This window comes from Sciurus vulgaris, assembly GCF_902686455.1.
Source record: "Sciurus vulgaris genome assembly, chromosome: 2".
NCBI classification, from domain to species: domain Eukaryota; kingdom Metazoa; phylum Chordata; class Mammalia; order Rodentia; family Sciuridae; genus Sciurus; species Sciurus vulgaris.
This window is the reverse complement of record NC_136462.1, coordinates 13,464,574-13,485,038: the sequence shown is the minus strand read 5'-3', so window position 1 is coordinate 13,485,038 and position 20,465 is coordinate 13,464,574. Positions and strand designations below refer to the sequence as shown.

At 51.0% G+C, this 20,465-nt stretch overlaps 1 protein-coding gene across 3 annotated transcripts in view; it reads left to right on the top strand.

Moving 5' to 3' along the window:
* The window catches only part of RIN3 (Ras and Rab interactor 3), a 108,535-nt gene that overhangs the window by 40,694 nt on the left and 47,376 nt on the right, over positions 1–20,465 (top strand). For all 3 annotated transcript variants that reach the window (XM_079127622.1, XM_079127624.1, XM_079127623.1), the window contains one exon: positions 1,897–2,014. In XM_079127622.1, the coding sequence (XP_078983748.1) occupies positions 1,897–2,014 (118 nt within the window). The remainder of the gene's footprint in view (positions 1–1,896; positions 2,015–20,465) is intronic.

Below are 20,465 nucleotides of genomic sequence, written 5' to 3'. Positions count from 1 at the left end.
CGTCCCCCTCCACTGTGAACCACACCACAGGCTCACGGACACACAATCCCAGCAAAGGCAGAAACGTGTGGTTTGGCTTGAGTTCAGGAGGGTGCCAGCCCCAGCTCCCACCCAGCTCAAGGTTAAGGGTCGAGGTTTGTGGCCAGCCTTCCCAGGGCACGGCAGCTCTTGCTCTGGTCTCTTTTGGTGTCCTGCTCAGGGAGGCCCTAAAGGCACCCCAGAGCTCAGTCACTGCACACATACACTCACCACGCTTGTACACACACACACACACACACACACACACACACACACGCACACGTGCACGCACACACACATTCTGATACCAGTTCTTCAACCCCTGGATGTCCAACCTAAGTCAGCACAGACCCTGTAAGTTAAGGGACAAGGTCCCCCACAAGATGACAACCACAGGTGGGGTCCCTGAGCTACCCTCACTTCTGTCCAGCGTGGATACGAATTTGGGGATTCCCACAACATGTCCAGGTCTGACGGAGCACCCCCAGAACTGGAAGCCACAAGGACAGCCTCATCAAGAGGGTGTGACTCAGGACCCGCCAAGTGGAAGAGGCACATGGGCCAGCTCTGGGGTGGGCAGGGCTCTGAGCTCCCACACCCACTCCCTGAGGGCCAGGTGCATGGCTATCCTGGGTGTGCGTCCCCCAACCAGGACACACCCCTGAGCTCCCAGCCCGGAGGTTTCGTGCAGGTTCCACTTCATAGGCCCGATTGACTCCATCACTGGCCTGGGCGCCTGGGGCCCAAGTGCAAGAGACCCAGACTCCAGGGCAGGGTGGAGTGGAGGGCAGCTGGGACAGTGACCAAGTCCTTTCCATCCCTGGGGAGACTGTGCCCCAGGAGCCGGAGAAGATTCCCAAAAGTATCACCTGGGAAGGAGGGATGAGCTTGGGAAGGGGCAGCTGAATCTGAAATGGACATTGTAAGGCAGCAGAGAGGCCCTTCCCCATGACTGCCTGGGGGAGGCCACTGCCCGCAGAGACCCTCCTAGAGTGGAGCCGTTGCCTGAGCAGATGTCAACGAATTCGCTGGTGCGGTGCAGGCCCCAGCTGCGCTTGGGTACTCACAGATCCGCCCTCCGGGCCAGAGCAGAGGCAGGGTTCTAGTCGGTGGAGAGAATCGTGGCAGGAGAGTCTGGTCAGGGGCCTTGAGGTGTGTGGAGAGGCCCCATGTCATGGGGTCCTGAGCACCAGCGCCTGCTCTGTCCCCACCGCTGGGAGGCCTGGGCAGGCTGACGGTCCTTCGCGTCCTGTGGCCAGCCCTTACTGTAACTCAGTCAGCTGTCACTCAGCCAAGGGAGCAGGACCTGTGCTGGTCAGAGGGAGCCACGTCTCTTCACCTGTAAAGTCAGGACAATAAGGAAAGTGGCACCCTGGGACCAGATGAGAAGACAGACCCGTTAACATGTGCAAAGTGTCGTGACAGTTCCTGTTAACATTAGCTGTCTGTTTTGGCATGAATAATGTTTGAGTGGCGGATGCCTGTGTGTTCCCAACAGCCTGCGCCAGATCCGCGTGCTGGGGTAGGAGTGGCCCTTCAGCCTGGCTGCCATACAGCAGGGCACCTCCGTGTCACCATGCCCCCACTACAGAGCCAGCATCACAGAGTTCAGGGGCCAGGAATTTCAACCCCTGGAGCCCGCGACTCTGAGACTCTAACATCTTAGGGAAACATCCACCTGGTGGGCAAATGAGAAAAGTGGCACTAAAGGAGACTCAGCCGGGACGTGGGCTGAAGCCCAGTTCTCTGGAGGGATGACGGACTGCCTCACCCTGCCTCCTTGTTTCAGGAATCCTCCAGATGACTTGCAGTTCCCTGTTGTCTTTCTGGCCTCCGCCAGCTTTGATTCACGGAGCTGCCTCTTCTTCTGGGTTTCAGATGTTCCTGGTCCGCAGGGACAGCAGCTTGAAGCGCCTGGTGCTCTGTGTCCACTTCCCTTCCCTGAATGACGGCTCCTCCCAGGTGCTTGAGTACACCATCAAAGAAGAGAAATCGCGTAAGTACCTGGCTTCTTGCTCTCGCTGCGACCGGTAGCAGCAGCAGCAGCAGCAGCAGCAGCAGCAGCAGCAGCAACAGCAGCACCTGCTAACCACAGCTCTCCTCTCTGCGCCCACTGTGTTTAAAATTAGAAGGGGACAAACTTGCAGTCTGCTGATGTTGCCTGGCCAGGCTTGTTCTGAACTTAGCTTGTCACTCAAAAGTCGATGTTAATTTCCAGTTACCCTCACCAGGGCTGTTGACTTGGCTTCCTTGTGGCCACAGAGAAGTCTCCCCGGGTTCACTCACCAAGAGGATGCTGGAGAGGGGGGGTAAAGGGAGGAAGGAAAATGCCTGGGCTTTCAGAATCCGCTGGGCACACTGTCAAGCCATGAGCTGAGACCAGATGTTTAGCCTCCCTGAGCCTCAGTGGTCTCTTCTACTAACTGGACACAGTAGTCATTTCCTACTTGGATCACAGAACTTCAGGAAGGTCCAACGGGCAAGTCCATTGAAAGTCAAAAACCCAGTGAGTGTGCAAGGCTACCCAAAGCAGGCCTGGGCCTCATCCTGGTTCCAGGGTCCTAGTTCAGGGTAGGTTTGTACGGACAGAATACATTTTCAGGCTTGGGCTTCTGAACCTCTGGCCCAGCTGCTTTACAGGGCTTCCCCCTCATCTGTGGGTCATGTGTGCACACATCAGGTGGGCATTAAAATCAAAAAAATGTTTATTAAAAGAATCTGTGGAATATTCCAGACTGTGGTCTACATCCTCTCAGAAATGGAACATTTTTACCCTTTGTCAGCCTCTGAATGACTACAAAGAAGGGGCTATGAATATTCTCGAGTGCTTGTTTCTCAAGAAACTTTTGCGCTGACAGAAGGAAATGCCAAGAGGAATAAGGCAGATTCCCAGCTGGGGGTCTCCAGTACAGCTGAGGGAGGGACTCCCTGGGGCAGGAGAGACAGCCTTGCCTGCTGTGTGGTGTGGCAGGTGTTCCTGCAGAGGGGCCCCTGGCAGGGGTGTGGCAGGGGCTGGTCACTGTGGGGAGGACTCAGAGAGGGCGTCTGTTAGAAGGACCCAGGCGCATGCTCAGAAGTGGGTCAGCAAGGCAAAGACAACCCTGCAGCAAACCTGGGCACGCAGGCCACCTGCTGTCATCCCGAATGTAGTACTGCCCCTTGTCTGATAGGAGGTACTCACGGTACAATCTACATATTAGCTCACTTAAAATTGGAGAAGGTACAGTAAACAGGCTACTTGTGATTGGCTACCTGTTGGGGAATTTTAAAATGGCTACATTCCCTGGTGCAGTGGTGCATGCCTGTCATCTCAGCGGGAGGCCAAGGCAGGAGGTTCTGGAGTTCAAAGTCAGCCTCAGCAACTTAGCAAGGCCCCAAGCAACTTAGTGAGACCCTACCTCTGAGTGAAATACAAAAAAAGACTGAGGATGTGGCTCAGTGGTTAAGCACCCCTGGGTTCAATCACCTCTACCAAAAAAAAAAAAGACTACCTTTTACATTCTGGGCTTTCAGAATCTGCTGGGCACACTGTGGTTTCCTACATGGTTTCCTAACTTAAAATGGCTCCAGTATACATTCTGAAATCTGCTACAGTAAACATGTCTGTGTGTTACATTACAGGTTCAACTTTAATAGAAAAGAAAGCATTAATTTTACAGTGTCCAAGACAAGGGAGCATTTGGACTGGGTCCCAAAGATATGTTAGTTCAATTAAAGGCTAATTTTCTAAAAGCAAAAGAAGTGGGTTTCTTTTCCTGTTAGGTAGGGTCTCCCCATAGAGACCCAGGCCACGCAGCATGGGTAGAGCACATCTCACTCACTCGTGTGTTTGACACTTGGTTATGGGGGGTCAGGCTCTGCTCCACTTTTGGGGACACAGCAGAAAAAATAATTCCTTACCTCACGGCATATCGTTCATGTGGAGGAAGAAGACAGTAAGCAGTAAGGACGCAGGGTGACTGTCAGGTGGAGTCACAAGTGCAGTGACTTACACCTGCAAGGACCTTGTTTCTGTCACACACAGGAGTGCTTGAGCTTCAGGGACCCCAGCTGAGTGGCTCTGCCACCTTTGGCCCTCAGCCTCCTGTCTCTCAGGGTTGGGTCCAGGGTCCCACAGGCTGGAAAGGGAGGGAGCATGTGGGAGGCTTGGGGCAGGGTCTTACTACCAAGCCCTGGAAGTGGGTCTGCCCCGTGACTGCATTTCATTGGCTAGAATTCAGTCACATGACTACTCCTAACTGCAAGGGAGCCTGGGAAATACAGTCCCACCATGTGGTGCCCAGGAAAAAGTATCCTGGATGAAGTGCTAGGATCCTGTAGGGGGCTAGGGAGTGTGGGATGGGGAAGAGGCACTTCATTTATATAGATGACCTAAATGACTCTCCATCCTGTGGAGTCCAGGACGGGGAAAGTGCCGGGTGTTATGGTTTTTCCATGACTTCAGGGGTGGGGTCACTCTCTTACTGAGAGTAGCCAGGCTTTCTGGGACTAGGTTTCCAGATGCTAGGTACCTACAGTCCTTCTGGAACCCAGGAGCCTACTGTGCCTTGAATTTCAGCAACAACATGGGACAGGTGACCGAGAGTGGGGTGTGGTGGGGCTCTAGGAGCCTGACAAGAAAGAGACGTTCAAGGGCAGGGGACAGGCCTCTCAGGGGAAGGCAGGACCCGCAGCCTGTCTGGAGTGCTGCTCTTCCCTGCCCATCCCAGCAGGCTAGGTCTAGGTCTCCCAGCTCCAATGCAGTGAGCTCCCTGGAACCAGGCCGTCAGATCTGATTTCATGTCTCATTTTCAGTGAGGAACCTGTCAAAGGAAAACAGGGTGGACTGTTTTGGGGCGATGACAACTTTTGTTGAGAACTATTGCAAAGGGGAGAGAGACCACAGGGTAGGACCGGCCCAGCCCTGAGTTTAGCATGGGCAAGTAGGAATTTGTAACCAAGGAACAGGGGAGAGATCAGCGGGTGGAAAGTAACTGAGAGGACGTGAAGGGTGAAGAATGAGTCTCCCTATCCTGACCTAACAGGATCCTCCATTCTTCAAGATGTCACCTGAGGAAGGGTGGGGGGGTGAGGAACCTGCTCCCACCCTGAGGGTTCCCGGTTAGTGAGTGCGGGAGTTCTTGCTAACTTGACCTAGCAGAGTTCCTGCTAAAGCTGGATTTTCTAAGGAAGAACTCAAATGGACCTAGGAGAAGGTCCAGGAGCCCAATTCAAGTTTGGTGGAGTAAATAAGTTTTGTCATGCCCATGGGACAAGCCAGGGTATTCAGGGGTGGAAAGAGCTTACCTCCCTGGTACGGTAAGAACCAGCCTCCCTGGTTCTGGTCTGTCTCCAGGGCATGTGGTAGAATCTCATTTTTCATTTTAAAACTTTTAAAAATGCAATGCACAACTTTGCTAGAAAGACAGAGCCTCCCCTGCAGGTCTCCACCACGGAGTCCTGGGAGGAGTGAGCATGTCCAGCATGCCTTGAACTTGAGACGCTGTGGCTCTGGTGGCTGCATGGGGGTGGCCTGAGGAGGAAGTGGGCGAGGGAAAGACCCAGGCCTGGAACTGGCACTGGTGTTGGGGTTCCCCACCCAGAGCAGAGGCGAGGGAAGGAGACAGGGGATGTCCCGAAAGTGAGTGGTCAGCAACCTCTGTGACCCCACTCTGTTTTCTTGGAATACCCGTTTGGGCCACTTCTGTGCTTCCCTGGGCTCAGAGTGTCCTCTTGTGTCTTGTGAAGAGTGTCTTTGAAAGACTCCGAGACAGTCGGCTTGGGCCAGTCTTGCTGTGGTGACACGGACAACCCTAAACCCCGTGGCCTTGCACACAGAGTAGCAGAGATGTCCAAGTGGGCCTGGGTGTGCATGACATGCATGCCCGTGGGGGTGTCCCTCGCTTGTGTGACTGCTGGGGTCTTCACGGGAACCTTCCCATGCTGCAGTGCAGCTGAAGGACCAGCGCCCATCTGGGGCAGCAGGGAAGGAGAGAGGTCAGAATCCCAGGACGGCTCTGGAAGGCTCACAGATGACAGCCATCTGTGGCCATCTGGTGGATATCTCATCCACCAGAGCAGGTCTCAGGGCCGGGCCAGACGTTAGCAGATGGGCAGGGGAATCGCTGCATGTTGAGTATCCCTTATCCAAAGTGCTTGGGACCAGAAGTGTCTCAGACTTTGGATTTTTTGGCAGATTTTGGAATATTTGCATATGCGGAATGAGCTATCTTGGGGATGGGACCCAGTCTAAACACGGTTTATTTGTTTCATATTCACCTGATGAACAGTCTGCAGGCCATTTTCTTCAATGTATTTAGTCTGTTTCGCCTGCCACCCATCCCAGGAGGCCAGGCCTGGGATTTTCCAGCTGTGGCATCATGTCATTGCTTCCAAAGTTTTAGATTCTAGAGCGTTTTGACTTTTGGTTTAAGAAAACTCAACCTAGACCTACTTTTTCATGAATGGGCTTTAACGATGGTGACAATGACATTCATGGGATGCTCCTTTTCTGCTGACTGATAAAGAAAGAAGAGAAGCGATCTGCCCTGCCTCTGGAAGGGGAGCGGTGGGGCGGTGGGGCGGCGTGGTCTGGCCGGTGGAGGGCGCGGCCCGAGCCACGGCCCCTCTCCCCCGCTGCCTCCGGCTGTAGCAGGGCCTGCCGTCTGGCTCAGCTAGGATTTCTTCCCCCTGCACCAGTCTGCCTCTCTCAGACATGGGGTGTTAGTGAGTGAACACCTGTGCAGCTGGGAAGGCACTGTGTCCAGCAAGAGCGGTGGTGAAGCCTGGTGCTGATCCAAGCTGGTGATCATCGCCCAAAGACTGGGGGGACCTTTAGCCAAGGGAGGGAGAGACTCCAGGTCAGTCTTCCTGGGCAGCAGAGATCTGAACGTATGGGCGGGACCGAGTGCCAGCTCGGGTGCCTTTGGCTTCTCCCTTGCTCTTGGATTTGACTTGCCACCAACTGACTCTTCATCCTAGGAGGAGATTTGTCTGAATCCGAATCTAGATACACTAAGGCCGTTACAAGAGGGGATGATCATGATCATCCAAAGTGTGGAGAAGGCAGCCCGTTGGTATTTCAGCAGGGAGGCGGTACTGACGCCTCGTGGTGGGCCTTGCTGTCCTGTCCCTGACAACCTCCTTTAAGAGCGTGACATTAGAAAGGCTGTCAGTTCTTGGTTTTATTCTTGTGACCTCAGGCTACTTAAGTTACTCAACCTCCCTTTCTTCATTTTCCTGAATGGTCAAGTGAGAGGACCTCCCACACCCTCTCGGAGGCTGGAGGAGAGAGTCCATCAGTGAGCACACGCGGGGCCTTGGGACGGTGCCACCAGCAAGCGGGAACACACAACAGCCTCGTCTCCAATTGAAGACACTTATGGGAAAAAGCTGTCACAGTGCCATGTGATAAGCACACGTGGTGAGCCCACAGTGCCCACGGGGCAACGCTCAGCGAGTCCCAGCAGCTATGTCAGCTCTGGGGCCCAAGCAGCCTGCCGCTCACACCTCCAACCCCTCATTTCCGGGTGCCTGGCCCCGGGAGAGCTCCCCCGGGAACTGGTGCTTCTCACTGTGGTTAGAACCCATGGAGGTTTGGCTAAAATAACCATGGTTCGTTTCTTCCTGTTTTCAGCTGTCCCCTTTTCAGCATCCAAAACTGGGGTTTGACCCCCCCCCAAAAAAAAAAAAAAAAAAACAAATTGTAGGACAGTTTAACTCAAGAACTTTATTATCAGCTTTGGTGAATTCCTTTATTTTTGAATCATAGGTCGCATTTCTTTTTTCATCTAGGCATAGTATTGTAAGTTTTCTCTGTATTGTTACACATTTCAAAGACTTTGCAGCCACTTAAACATGTGCTGAATGGCTTCTGAGGGGAGAGACTTGCACAGGCTCTCTAAATAGAACCCCTGAGGTTGGACCAGCAGGGAGACAGACAGACACAGGTCACCAACGCACAGCCAGGCCGTCCTAACAGCTGGAATGTGAGTCTCACAACCAGAGCATCAGAGCTGATTCCTGTAGCCTGAGGGAATCAACCCAAGCCTCCCTTGGGCCTTGTAGGCTGAGAAATAATTATGAGAAAGAGCAGGCAGCGCCCAGGTTTGGGAAGTTGCGGTCACAGCCCGTATCAAAGCTTAGAGGCAGGAAGACAGGCAGGACACTCGGGCTGGGTGAGGTGACAGCAAGGGGAGGCACCAATGAGTGAGGGATTTGGTGTGTCGTATCCTAAGAAGCCACACAAAGATTTTGAGCAGGAAGTGGCCCTAGGAGACTGACACTTCAGAAGTGCTGGGTGTGTGGGAGCTAGAAGGGCGGCAACCAGGCCAGGCCAGAGGAAGGTGAGGGAGGGGCCTGAGAAACCTGCCGAAGGCCTTATAGCCTTGATGGCTGCCCAGGAAAGAGGCTGGAGAGCCAAGAAAAGGGGCGGCCCTGGAAGAGACCCTGCCACAGAGGGCCCAGGTGCAGCAGCGTCTCCAGGAAACGCAAATACGGGGACTGGGCAAAGTTGGTTTTGCACTGAGAGAGTTGGATGCAGGGAGGGGTTTTGGCAAAGATGGAGAAGGATACAGAGCACAGAGCCTCAGAGGCAATAGACGGGGAAGATAAGGGAACGGATTGGTGTCATGGGGGACTGTGGACTGCCACCGTCAGGAACTCTGCAGCTTCAGAACATCCATCCAAGGGAAAGCAGCTTGACTCAACTCTTTTGGGGGACCAGAGACCCCTGCACGGCCACCGCTCTTACAGGGGTGCCTGGGGGAGGTGTTAGGGACCAGGCCCCAGTGCTTTCTGGGCTTCCTGTCACAGAAGGTCCCGGGTGTGGGTTATCAGGACTCAGCATGCGTCTGAGTTCTTTGTGCAGCTCTAACACAATGCCTGAGACAGGGTGGTTGATGAAGAACAGAACTTTATTCCTCACAGTTCTGAGACCGGATGTCCAGGGCGAAGTCATCAGGAGGTTCCCCTCTCTGGGGAGGGCTGCTGTCTGCTCCCAAGAAGGTGCCCCACTGCTGCGCCTGTGTGATGGAGGAGCGGTGTCCTCACGCGGCAGAAGGCGGAAGGGCAAGTGGGCTGAAGGTCACATGCAGTCTCTGCTCTGAGGGCCGCAGGGGGGGTGCAGCTCCGAGATGGAGCCTGCCCAGCATGCATAACAGACTCAGTGTGATCATCACAAGGGAGGAGCCCAGGGCTGGAACCTCCAAAGACCCCTCTTTTGGTTACGTCACTTTGTTCATGAAGTTTCCACCCTGAATCTGGGAGGGGACACTCTGTAAGGACTCCAGTCCCGAGTGTGAGGGTGGCCCTCAGGACGTGGACTCCACCTCCTCACCCTATTGCATTGGGTTTAGGTTTCCACATATGGAGATTGGGCTGAGTCCAATACTCAGACCGTAGCAACGTGTAAAGGAGGCAAACTCTGCATGTAGGGCACCCACCTGCCTTTCAGGCTGTCTCTGCCTCCCTTCGGCACCCTCCCCGAAACTGACACTCTGGAAATTCTCTACTTGGTAAATAGATTTATACTAGCATGTGAAAGACTAGCACCACCAGAAAGTATTATTCCCTGCCAGAGGAGCGTGCGTCCAACAGGAATGAAAGAGAGTTTTGACGTGAGGAGCAAGGGGTGCCAGGCAGAGCAGGGGTGCCTGTCCTGTGCTTTCTGGGCTTCCTGTCTCAGAAGATCCCTGGGTGTGGGTTATCTGGACTCTGACTGACAGCACCCTCCCCGTGCACCCACCCTCTTCCCCACGGGCTCCTGAGGTGGAGTTTCGTGGACCATTTCTGCTTGTTCTTGCCTGTCCCGAGCAATTCCTCCCTGGTTATCACAGCACCGAGGCCCCTGGAGGAGCAGCTCCTCATCTGGAACCACGGGCCTCCTTCCCCCTCCTTCCTTTGTATCACTTGTTCCAGTCCCTGTGCCTCTCAGGAGCGGTTCCTCGGCTGGGCTTGCTCTCTCCACTCCTCTCGGTCCGTCAGGGCTTTCTCACCCTTGGTTGTGTGTTTCACATTTTCACATCTTTCCCTGGCTGGGCTGGAAGTTTCTGGGTGGGTTTGGGTCTGACAATACCTATGGCCCCCACAGCCCAGCAGAGGGTGAGGCACATTGCGGGCATTTGGCAAGCACTGGGTCTTTGATCAACTGGTTAATAATGCCTTGCTCCTGTGTAGAGACAGCCTGGTCTGGAAGGACTGAGAGGGCAGAACCCACTAGACCCAAATTCAAATCCTACCCCTTTGCTTTCATCTGTTGGGAGATGTTGGTAGTTGCTGCTCAATTCTCTGTCTGAATCTTGCCTTTCCCATCTGTGAAATGGACTCATAATCAAAGTGATAATTAACTAAACATGGACTCCATAGTGCCTGGCACATAATAGGTGCTCAGAAAACATTTGTATGGACTGGAGTGGAGCTCAGTGGTGGAGTATGTGCTTAGCATGTGCAAGACTCTGGATTCTGTCCCCAGCATGTGATCTCTCCACAAGTTACCTGTCTCTCCTCCATCCCTAACCTTTCTATTCCCATGTGACGTGGATCTCAGGGTTAGAAAACCTGGGTTTGGCCCTGCGTGGCTTATAAGAAGCTGAAAGTAGCCATTCTATCCTAACGAGAAGTAAAAATCTGAACAAATAGAAACATCAACAATCCTCGATTCCTCAGAGCTGGAATCCAGCTGATCCCAGGGGGGATCCCTGCCCCCAGGATGGAAGAGATGACAAGCAAATGCAGAGTCACCACTTCCCAGAGCAGAAGCCAGCAAGCGCGCGCTTCCTCTGGAATCCAAGCTGGGGAAATGCGCTGTCACTGACAGACCACTGGAGGCTCATGGGAGGAGTCTGAGAGGTGGACCTGTCCTCACCTTTGAGAGTTTTATCCCCCTGAGCTTGACCAGATGCTCACAGTGAATATCAGAGAAAGACCCCCTTGTGTTTCAGCAGGGGAGGGGAACTGTTTCTGTGTGGCTCAGGGCATTCTGTTCCTTAACAAGAGAAAGTTTTTAAATAGAGCCCTAACCTCCTGGGTTTTATCAGAGAGTGACCTATCTGAGGATGGGAAGTACCTGTCCTGGCCATCCTGGCCCACAGAGAGGAGGAAGACACTGGGCAGCACCTGAGATGCTCACAGCCCAGAGGCTCGCTGAAAGATAGATACTCCTGGGACACAGAGCTCTCCCCAGCATCAGAAAAGATCTGTTCACAGCAGTTCTTTTTATCCTTCTATCTAGGACAATGTGTTTGGCCATCAGGAAAAAATTGCAACAGTTTGAAGAGACAGAGTTAAGACTTGGAACACACTCAAATATGGCCAAGAGGTAGGAATTATCAGACTGAGAATTCAACACAACTGTGATTAAGATGCTCAGGGCTCTGATGGATACAGTAGGTAACTAGGAGAACAAATGGGCACTGTGAGCAGAGAAATGGAAGCTCTAAGAAAGAACCAAAGGAGGTGCTGGAGCACAAGTGAAGAATGTCTTGGATGGGCTTAGACACAACTGAGGAAAAGACTCTGAGTTTGAGAATATCACAGTAGAAGCCACCTGCATTGAGAAGCAAAGAGGGCAAAGCAGAACAGCCTATGTAAGAACTGAGGACAACTACAGCATCACACATACCACAGGAATACCAGAAGGAGAAGAAAGTGAGGAAGGAACAGGAGAGAGATTTAATGACTGAGAATTTACCCAAATTAATATCAAACACCAGACCACAAATCCTAGAAGTTCAGAAAATTCTGAGCAGGTTACATGCCCACAAACAAAAACAAAAACTGACCTAGCCATATCATTTTCAAACTGTAGGAAATCATAAATAAGGGGGAAAAAATCCTGAAAGAAGCCAGATAGAAAAAAATTAGTTACAACTAACTTCTCAAAAACCATGCAATAAATAAGAAAGTGGAAAGAAATATTTAAACTGTTGAGAGGGGGGAAAATGAGAATTCTAAACTCTGTGAAATTATTCTCTAAAAGTAAAGAAGAAATACTTGCTCTGACAAAAAAAAAAAAAAAAAAAAAAGGAGAGAGAGAGAATTTGTTGCCAATAGACCTGACTTGCAAATGTTAGGATTTCTCTAGGGTGAAGGAAAATAATAAAGGTCAGAGACTCAGAGCTGCATGAAGGAAGAAAAGTCATCAGAGAAGGAATAAATGAAGGTGAAGTTAAAATTTTTATTTTTATTGATATAACAGTTTATCCAAAATAATATCAGCAATGATGTATATGACTGTATGTGCATGTGTGTTTATGTATAAGCAAAATGAGTAACAGCAATAAGGGATGGCCAGGAGGAACTAGAATTATTTTATTAATACTTGTGAAGCAGTATAATGTTATTTGAAAGTGAACTTGGTCTACTTGTAAATTGCGAGCTCTAGGGTAATCACACACACACACACACAAAAGTTTAAAAAGAAGTATTGCTGATACTAATAAAGGAGATAAGGTGGAATCATAAAAAATGATCAGTTAAAATTACAAATACAGAAAAGGAGAAGAAGACAAAAGTAGGACAATAAATAGAAAGCAGTTGCAGCTATGGTAGATCTTAATCCAACTATGTTAATAATGACTTTGGATGTCAATGGTCCAAATTACCAACAAAAGATTGTCAGAATGAATCAAGCAACAAGGCCCAACTGTATGTTGTCTACAAGAAACCCACTCAATTATAAAGATGAGTATACATTAAAGGTAAATGGATGAGAAGGGTATACCACTAATCAAAAGAAAGCAGGGTATACCACTAATTAGGGTATAACACTAATCAAAAGAAAGCAGGAGTAACTCTAGTAATTTTAGACAGAGCAGACTTCAGACTAAGGAATGTTATCAGGGATACAGAGGGATGTTTTATAATGATAAAGGTCAGTTCTCCAAGAAGACACAACAATCCTTAATGTGTATGTGCACAACAAAAGAACATCAGAATACTTGAGGCAAAACCGATTTCATAGAGAAATGAATCCACTTTCACAGTTGGAAACTGTAACACCCTGTATCAGAGGTGGGCAGATCCAGAAGGCTGAAAATCAGTAAGGCCCTCGATGAACTCAATACCACCAATTATCAACTTACAGACCTCTATAGACCACTTCACTCAACAAGAGCAGTGTGTACATTCTTCTCAAGTTCACGTGGAACCATTCACCAAATAGACCACATTCTGGGTCATAAAATGCACTTTAACCAATCTGAAAAATAGAAATCATACAATGTCTGCTCTCAGACTACAATGGCATTTAACTAGAAATCAGTAACAGAAAGATTGTTGGCAAATCCCAAAGTACTTGGATATTAAGCAACAGGTTTCCGAATAACTTGTGGGTCAGAAGAAATCTCAAGAGAAATTAAAAATACTTCAACATTAATGAAAATGAAAACACAGTTTTTTAAAAAATTTGTAGGATAAAATGAAAGCAATAACCAGAGGGAAATTCACAGCATCGAATGCCTGTGTTAGAAAAGGAGAAAACCTGGCTTCCTGTTCAGTTCTCTCACTTAACTAGCTCTGGGAACTAAAGCAAGTGATTTGAATTCTGATCCTCATATCCAGCACCATGCAGTGGGGTTCACGGTTCCTCCAAGGAAGTTGTTAGGAGAACAAGCACATACCTGAAGCCTGGCTGAAATGCGTGAGTGTTCTGACGGCAGCTGCATGCGTGCGTGCGTGCGTGCCTGCGTGCATGTGTGCGTGCATACGTGAATATGTGTGCCCAGCCTCTCTTGGGCCCTGATGCATGGTAAGACAGGGTTCCCTCTATGAAAAAGCTCAAGTCTGGCCAGTGAGGCGGAGCAGAACCTTACAGCACAATAAGAGAGGGCTGCCGGGTGGCTCCACAGGCAGAGGTCCCTGTAAGAGCAGAGTCTGCTCATAGGAGGTTCTCCTGGGTAGCTGAGTGGACAGGGCAAGAGTGGAAGAAGGCGGCAAAGTGCCTTCGCAAGTGCTCTGTAGGTCCCACAGCATCCCTGTGGGGAGGCTCAGCTCTCGCTGGAGATCACCCTATATGGAGAACTCAGATGTTCCTAGGGGACTCAGCTCTAGGGAAGTTGTCCCGAAAGGGAAGTTGTTACCTCTGAGCACCGCTGGCCCACTTCCCAGCTCTAGGAGTTCCCAGGCAGCTCCACCCTAGGGAATACAGGCTGTGTTAGAGCCAGTTTGTGCTTGAGCCAAGTCCTGGGTGGGTGTCAGTGAACTGGGCTTTCATGGTAACTTCCTATGTGACCTTAGGCAAGTTACTCAATGTCTCTGGGCCTCCTGAGAGAAGGCACCCCAACCTTACCTGGCAAGAGGTAGATACTAAACTCCTTGGAAGGATAATGCCCATACATTTGCCTGACCCCCAATGTCTCCTCTACCTAGATCAGAAAGCCTCACCCAGCCTAGGAAAATCCCGGGTCTGGACAGCCCCGCTGACCTCTTGTTATGCCTGTCCCATTAACTTCTCCTTTCTTCCCAGACTTTAAGAAAGAGGTCGGAAATGAAACCTCCTGGAAAGTTCTGCAGAGCTGGACTTGTGGTTCCCTGACCCTTTGCGCCTCTCTCCCTCACCCATCCAGGTTTGCTGAATGGTTGGCCCCGCGTCCACCAGCAGGACTGATCCACCCCCATGTTTCATGGTGCTGGTTATGGTCTCCGTCTTGGCTTTCTCAGAAGAAACTTTTAGAGAACTTGCCCCAGAGAAATTTCCCCTTCTGGAATTTTTCTTTGATACGGTTCCTTCTCTGAGGCTGCCCTCGGCACCTACAGAAGCAGGGTCTTCCAGGTGAAAACCAGCTCTGCCATAGCCAGGCCCTGAAACCTCAGGGCACCTTCTGTGTGGCAGGAACTGGGTGGCTTCCAGCCCTCTGTCTGCACCACCTGGGAACCGGTTCTATTTTGCAGCTGAGAAAAATTACACCCAAGGAGTAACTGGGATTCACCCTGGATCTGTAGATGCCACAGCCAAAGCTCTTTCATCAGAACCAGGTGTTTGGGGTCTTATCTCCCATATTCCTCATCCGAGGGACTCTCCAAGGGTGTAGGCAGAGGGGAAGGACAACAGAAGGGAACAGAGCAGATCATAATCGAGTCATTAAGCTCGCTGCATGATTGTGTCTTATCCTTGTCTTTTTTTTTTTTTTTTTTTTTTTCCGGAACCAGGGATTAGGTGCCAGGAGCACCATCTCCTGGGTTGTGACAACCAGAAGTGTCTGCACACCTCACTTCTGGGAGATCAGTTTGCTCCTGATTGAGAGCTGTGGCTTTAGACGACCCTTCCAAAGGGGTAGCCATGAGCCCATGTGGTCACAGGCACTTGGAAAGTGGCTTGTCTGTGTTGAGATGGACTCTGAGTGTCAAAGACACCCAGATTTTGAGAACTTGTATCAAAAAAAAGAATGCAAAATATCTCACCAGTGATTTCTTGGCATATTCATGGTATTTGCAACAATACTATTTGGGGTATATAGTTATGCACATTGGGGGTGCACATGTCCCATGTCTGGGGCAATGACAGATCACACAGGCAGCACCCACGACAGCCCCCAGTGTACAGCAGGCTACCCCACCTAGGTTCGCTGTGTACAACAGAATCGACTAAGGATACATTGCTCAGAATGTCCCCATTGTTAAGCAACACACAACTGTATTGGATTAAATAAAATATATATATTTTTTTAAGATAAAGCTTTCTTTAAAAATATTTTTTAGTTGTCAGTGGACCTTTATTTAATTTGTTTATCTATATGTGGTGCTAAGAATCCAACCCAGGGCCTCACACATGCTAGGCAAGTGCTCTACCATTGAGCCACAACCCCAGCCCCAAAATATATTATCAGGATTAATTTTACCTGCTGCTGTTTACTATTTCTAATAAGGTTATGAGATGGTTTTTTTCCTGGGCTGAACATGGAACCCAGGGCCTCATGTGTGCTAGGCAAGAGCTGTGCCCCTGAGCCCCAGCCTCAGCCTGAGTCACAGTCAAACTGCGCATGTGCCTCACATTCTATTCCCGGTGGATGGTGGGTCTCGACACTTGCCAGCCAGGGGCACACCCTGGAGAACTGGACTTGGCTACATCCTGGCTCTCTAACTTCCTGGCTCTGTGACCCTCAGCACAACGCAGAACCTCTCTGGGTCTCGGTTCTTCTGCCTGATGGTCAGTTCTTCTAGACCTTGGATTTGAGTTCCCCAGTCCTGGGATGGACTTTGTTAGGTCCTGAAGTTGAAGCTGGTGTTTTATGGGCGTTCTTGATGGGCCCTTCTGTGGTACTCGGTTCTATTCCTCCTATCAGGGTGGTGCCCAGGGCCACCTCCCTGCCCTCCCCCATCTCTCTCCCAGAGGGAGCAAAGCGTTCTTTCTTAACAGGCCAAAGACCTCTCCGCATCCCCGTGGCATGGGCAGGAGCAGGGGGCTTCTCTCCCGGGTCTGCCGCTCTCCTGGGATGGCTGCTTCTGCTCAGCGTCTCCCCTCCGCCCTCCCAGTTGCTCCTCCCAAAGACCCCCCCGACTCTCCTCTCGGTTTAGTCTTCTCTAACACTTGGCAATTTGCGAATCTGTCCAATGCGCCTCTTCTGTTTTGCATCTGGACTTATAAACAGAGCCCCGGTGAAACCCTGCCTGCCCTGTGCGGCTTCCAGGGAGAGGGATCTTGTATTTGGGCTTGGACGGTATGGCAAGGGGTCATCCCAGTGCGGCTGTCCACAGGGGCTCAGACTGTGCTTTCAGTAAACACAAACCCTGTGAATCGTGGGATTGGCACAAAAGTGCCCGGGACTCAGGACGGTGAAAAGAAGTAAGTTCTGGGCCAGAGCCAGGCCTGTGAGCTCATCATGCTGTGGCGCATTGTGCTCTGGGGTGCGAGTTGTTCCCAGCCAGGGCCAGGGGCAGGGCCAGCAGCACTGCCCGGGAAGTCCTCCCCAGGGGTGGTTGGAGCCTACCTGGTGACAGGAGGAGATTGTGGCCCACAGGACAGGTGTCTCACTGACAGTGAGGCCAGGACAGTGGACTGCATTCCAGCAGGGACCCTGGACACCCTCCCTCTGCCCCACACCTCCCCTGAACAAAAGACACCTACTGTGCTGGCTGGTGGCACCTGGTCACAACTTGGGCACAACGTTGGGCCAGCGACAACCTCTCTGAGCCTTAGTTTCATCACCTTTAAAATGTAGATAATGGATTTGCCACAATGATAAGAAATACAGAGGTTGGCACACAGCAGGAGCCTAATAAATGGCAGATGGACTCCTCGCCACCACCATCATCATCGTCATCACCATCAAAACCTGGAACACCGTAACCCTCCACTGCTACCCAGAAGGCTCAGATCCACACTCCCGGGTGCTGGCAAGTTGGGAGAAGAGGTCAAATGGCAGCAGACTGTGGAATCAGAGTCTGGAAGTAGAATCCAGAAAGCAGCCAGCCCGCCCCTCACTAGACGGGGATATGGCTTCCCTGGACCTCAGCTCCCGCTCCAGGCAGTGGTGGGGGTGGGGCCAGAGCTGTCTCTAAGGGCCCTTCCTTTCAGACTTTCAGTGCTTCCCTGTTCCTCGGTGACGTGGGGCATTTGGAAGTGGCCCCACTTAGACCCCTGGCCGGGGCTGCTGGGTTCTCCCAGTCCGCCAACACATTCCTGAGCCAGCATCCTCTCCAGCTGCCTGAGCCCTCACTTGGCCCCGCCACCCCAGGTGTCCTGTGTGACTGCTGTCCTCCCCCCACTGAGCCTCTGTTGGGGACCACGCTGGCCTTTGCACAATGACAGACTGGGCTAGGTAGCCTAAGGACAGGAAGGCTTTAGCCTCATGGTATGTGGTTGGTAGAGTCAGGAGGCCACTGCTGGCCAGTGCTGTCCAGATTGGGGCCTCGCCATGCTCCAGTTCTCATCGGGAAGACAGAGTGGCCGTGCTGGGCAGCCTGGGAGTGTTTGGTCTGCTCATGGCCCTGGCAGCTTCTGCCTTCCGCTGGTACAGCAACACCAGCAGCTCTGGCCTGGTGACACCTTCCCTCAGGCAGAAAGAGGGCTGTCCTCCCAACTCACAGGCCGGGTGATCCCCAGGAGTCCAGGGAAGTTGCTGCCCTCCCCTTCCGCTCCTGGGGAAGCAGTCTCCATCTGCTTCAGTTAAACTGGACCTTTGGATAGACCCAGTAACAGCGGCAAACAGTGTTTTCTCCACCTTAGCTGCAAACGGTTCCCAGGGCAACTGCAGTGTTACTGGGCACAGTGGCCCCACCAAAAGGCAACCATGACCTTCAAAATGAGGAAGCAGCCCGCTCCTTGCAGTGGCCTGTAAGGGGCCTGTATGACGGCCGGGGGTGGGAGCAGCCCCTGGAAGAGCGTGCACTTCCTCCTTCCCGCCCACGGGTTCCCGGCCACAGCCTTCCTATCCTCGGGGTTTGCACCCCTGGTCTTTCCTGTCAGGACCCAGCTCAGAGATCAGGGCCCCTTCTAGGAAAGTGGGTCCACATCCGTCAGGACTGTGAGGCAGGAGGATTCAGGGGAGGCTGGTGCAGTGTGTCACATGAGGACTTTGGGTAAGGCACTTCCTGGGCCCACCCAAGTCCCCCTACCCCGGCGTGATGGGGTCTTCTTCTGCAGCCCACAAGCCCTCTCAGACACTGCCTATCCTGCAGGAGTAGCACCCGCCTTCCCCGAGTCCCTCTGGTGACAGTTTCCTCCCAGGGCAGTTGTCATCCATTCCCTGCTCATCCCATAGGTGGGCACGGTGAGGCTGTGACAGGCAAGCTTCTCTTAGATAAGACCAGTAAACACCTCTCCCTCCACACAACCAGGTCTTCAGCTTTCCAGAGAGAAGGAGTAGGTGGATTTGAATCTCCACCCGAAGGAAGCAATTTCAGTTTGGTTCCCTGGGCTAAGCCGTTAGCAAAGCCCCTGCCACCCTTGTAACTATGAGGCTTCTTAAAGGACCATATTGTATGATTCCATTTACATGAGATGCCCAACCGGATAAATGCGTAAAGACGAAGTCCATTAGTGGTTGCCAGAAGCTAAGAGGAGGGGAGAATAGGAGGTGACCACTAAGGGTCCAGGATTTCTTTTCTTTTCTTTCTTTCTTTCTTTCTTTTTTTTTTTTTTTTTTTTTGGTGCAGGGATTGAACTCAGGGGCACTCATCCACTGAGCCCCAGCCCCAGCCCTATTTCGTATTTTATTTAGAGACAGGGTCTCACTGAGTTGCTTAACGCCTCACCATTGCTAAGACTGGCTTTGAACACGCTATCCTGTCTTGGCCTCCTGAGCTGCTGGGATTACAGGTGTGTGCCACCACACCCAGCCCAGGGTTTCTTTTGGGGATGATGAAAATATCCTAAAATTGACTGTGGTGATGGTTCACAATTCTGTGAATTATACTAAAAAACCATTAAATTGTGCACTGTAAGTTGGTAAGTTGTATGGTATGTGAATTGTATTTAATAGTGACCAAAAAAAAGAAAAAACCCTCAACATTAAAAACAAAAAACAATCCAATTCAAAAGTGAGCAAAAAATAGGACAGTAGAATGAATCAGACTTAACTTTCCTATGTTCATATGTGAATGTATGACCAGTGAAACTCCACATCATGTTCAACCACAAGAATGGGAAGTCACACCCCACGTATGTCAAAATGTATCCTACTGTCATGTGTAACTAAAATGGACAAATTTTAAAAATCCAAAAAAACGGTCTGGGGTTGTGGCTCAGTGGTAGAGTACTTGCCTGGCATGTGTGAGCCCTGGGTTCAACCCTCAGCACCATGTATAAATAAATAAAATAAAAAATCCATTGACAACTAAAAAATATTTTTTAAAAAACTCCAAAAAAATCAATGAGAATATATGTCCTTGTACACACACACACACAAAAATCAGACATTTTACCAAAGAGGACATACAGATGGCAAGTTACTATATCAAAAGAGGGTCACCATCATTAGCTGCCAAACTGAAACCACCACGAGTTATCACTCCACACCTACAGGACTGGCTAAAGTAAAAGATAGGCACCACACGAAAGGATGTAGAAATGGGAGAAATGACCACGTCCACCCTGCTGGTGGGGTGTGAATGGTCTGGACCCTCCAGAGAGCAGACCGGTGGCTCAGACCAAAGATGGCTCACCATGTACCCAGCAGTCCCACTTTTGGGCACATATCCCGAAGAAGTGGAAACACACTGTCACACGGAAAACTAGACACACGTGTTCATGGCAGCTTTACTAGAGGGACTGAAAATGGGAATCAACCCGAATGTCCTTCAGCGGGAACGTTGTTCAGCAAGAAGCAGGAGCCGGCTGTCAACACAACTGGGTCGAAACTTCAGGAAATGATGCCTAGTGAAAGAAAACTTCTCAAGATGTATTCTTTGTGTGTCCATCTACCTAACGGTCATAAAATGACACAATCCCAGAGACCAGGGACAGAGGAGAGGTGGCCTGGTGCTATGGTTGGAATATGGCTCGTGCCCTTGAAGCCTACTTTGACATTTGA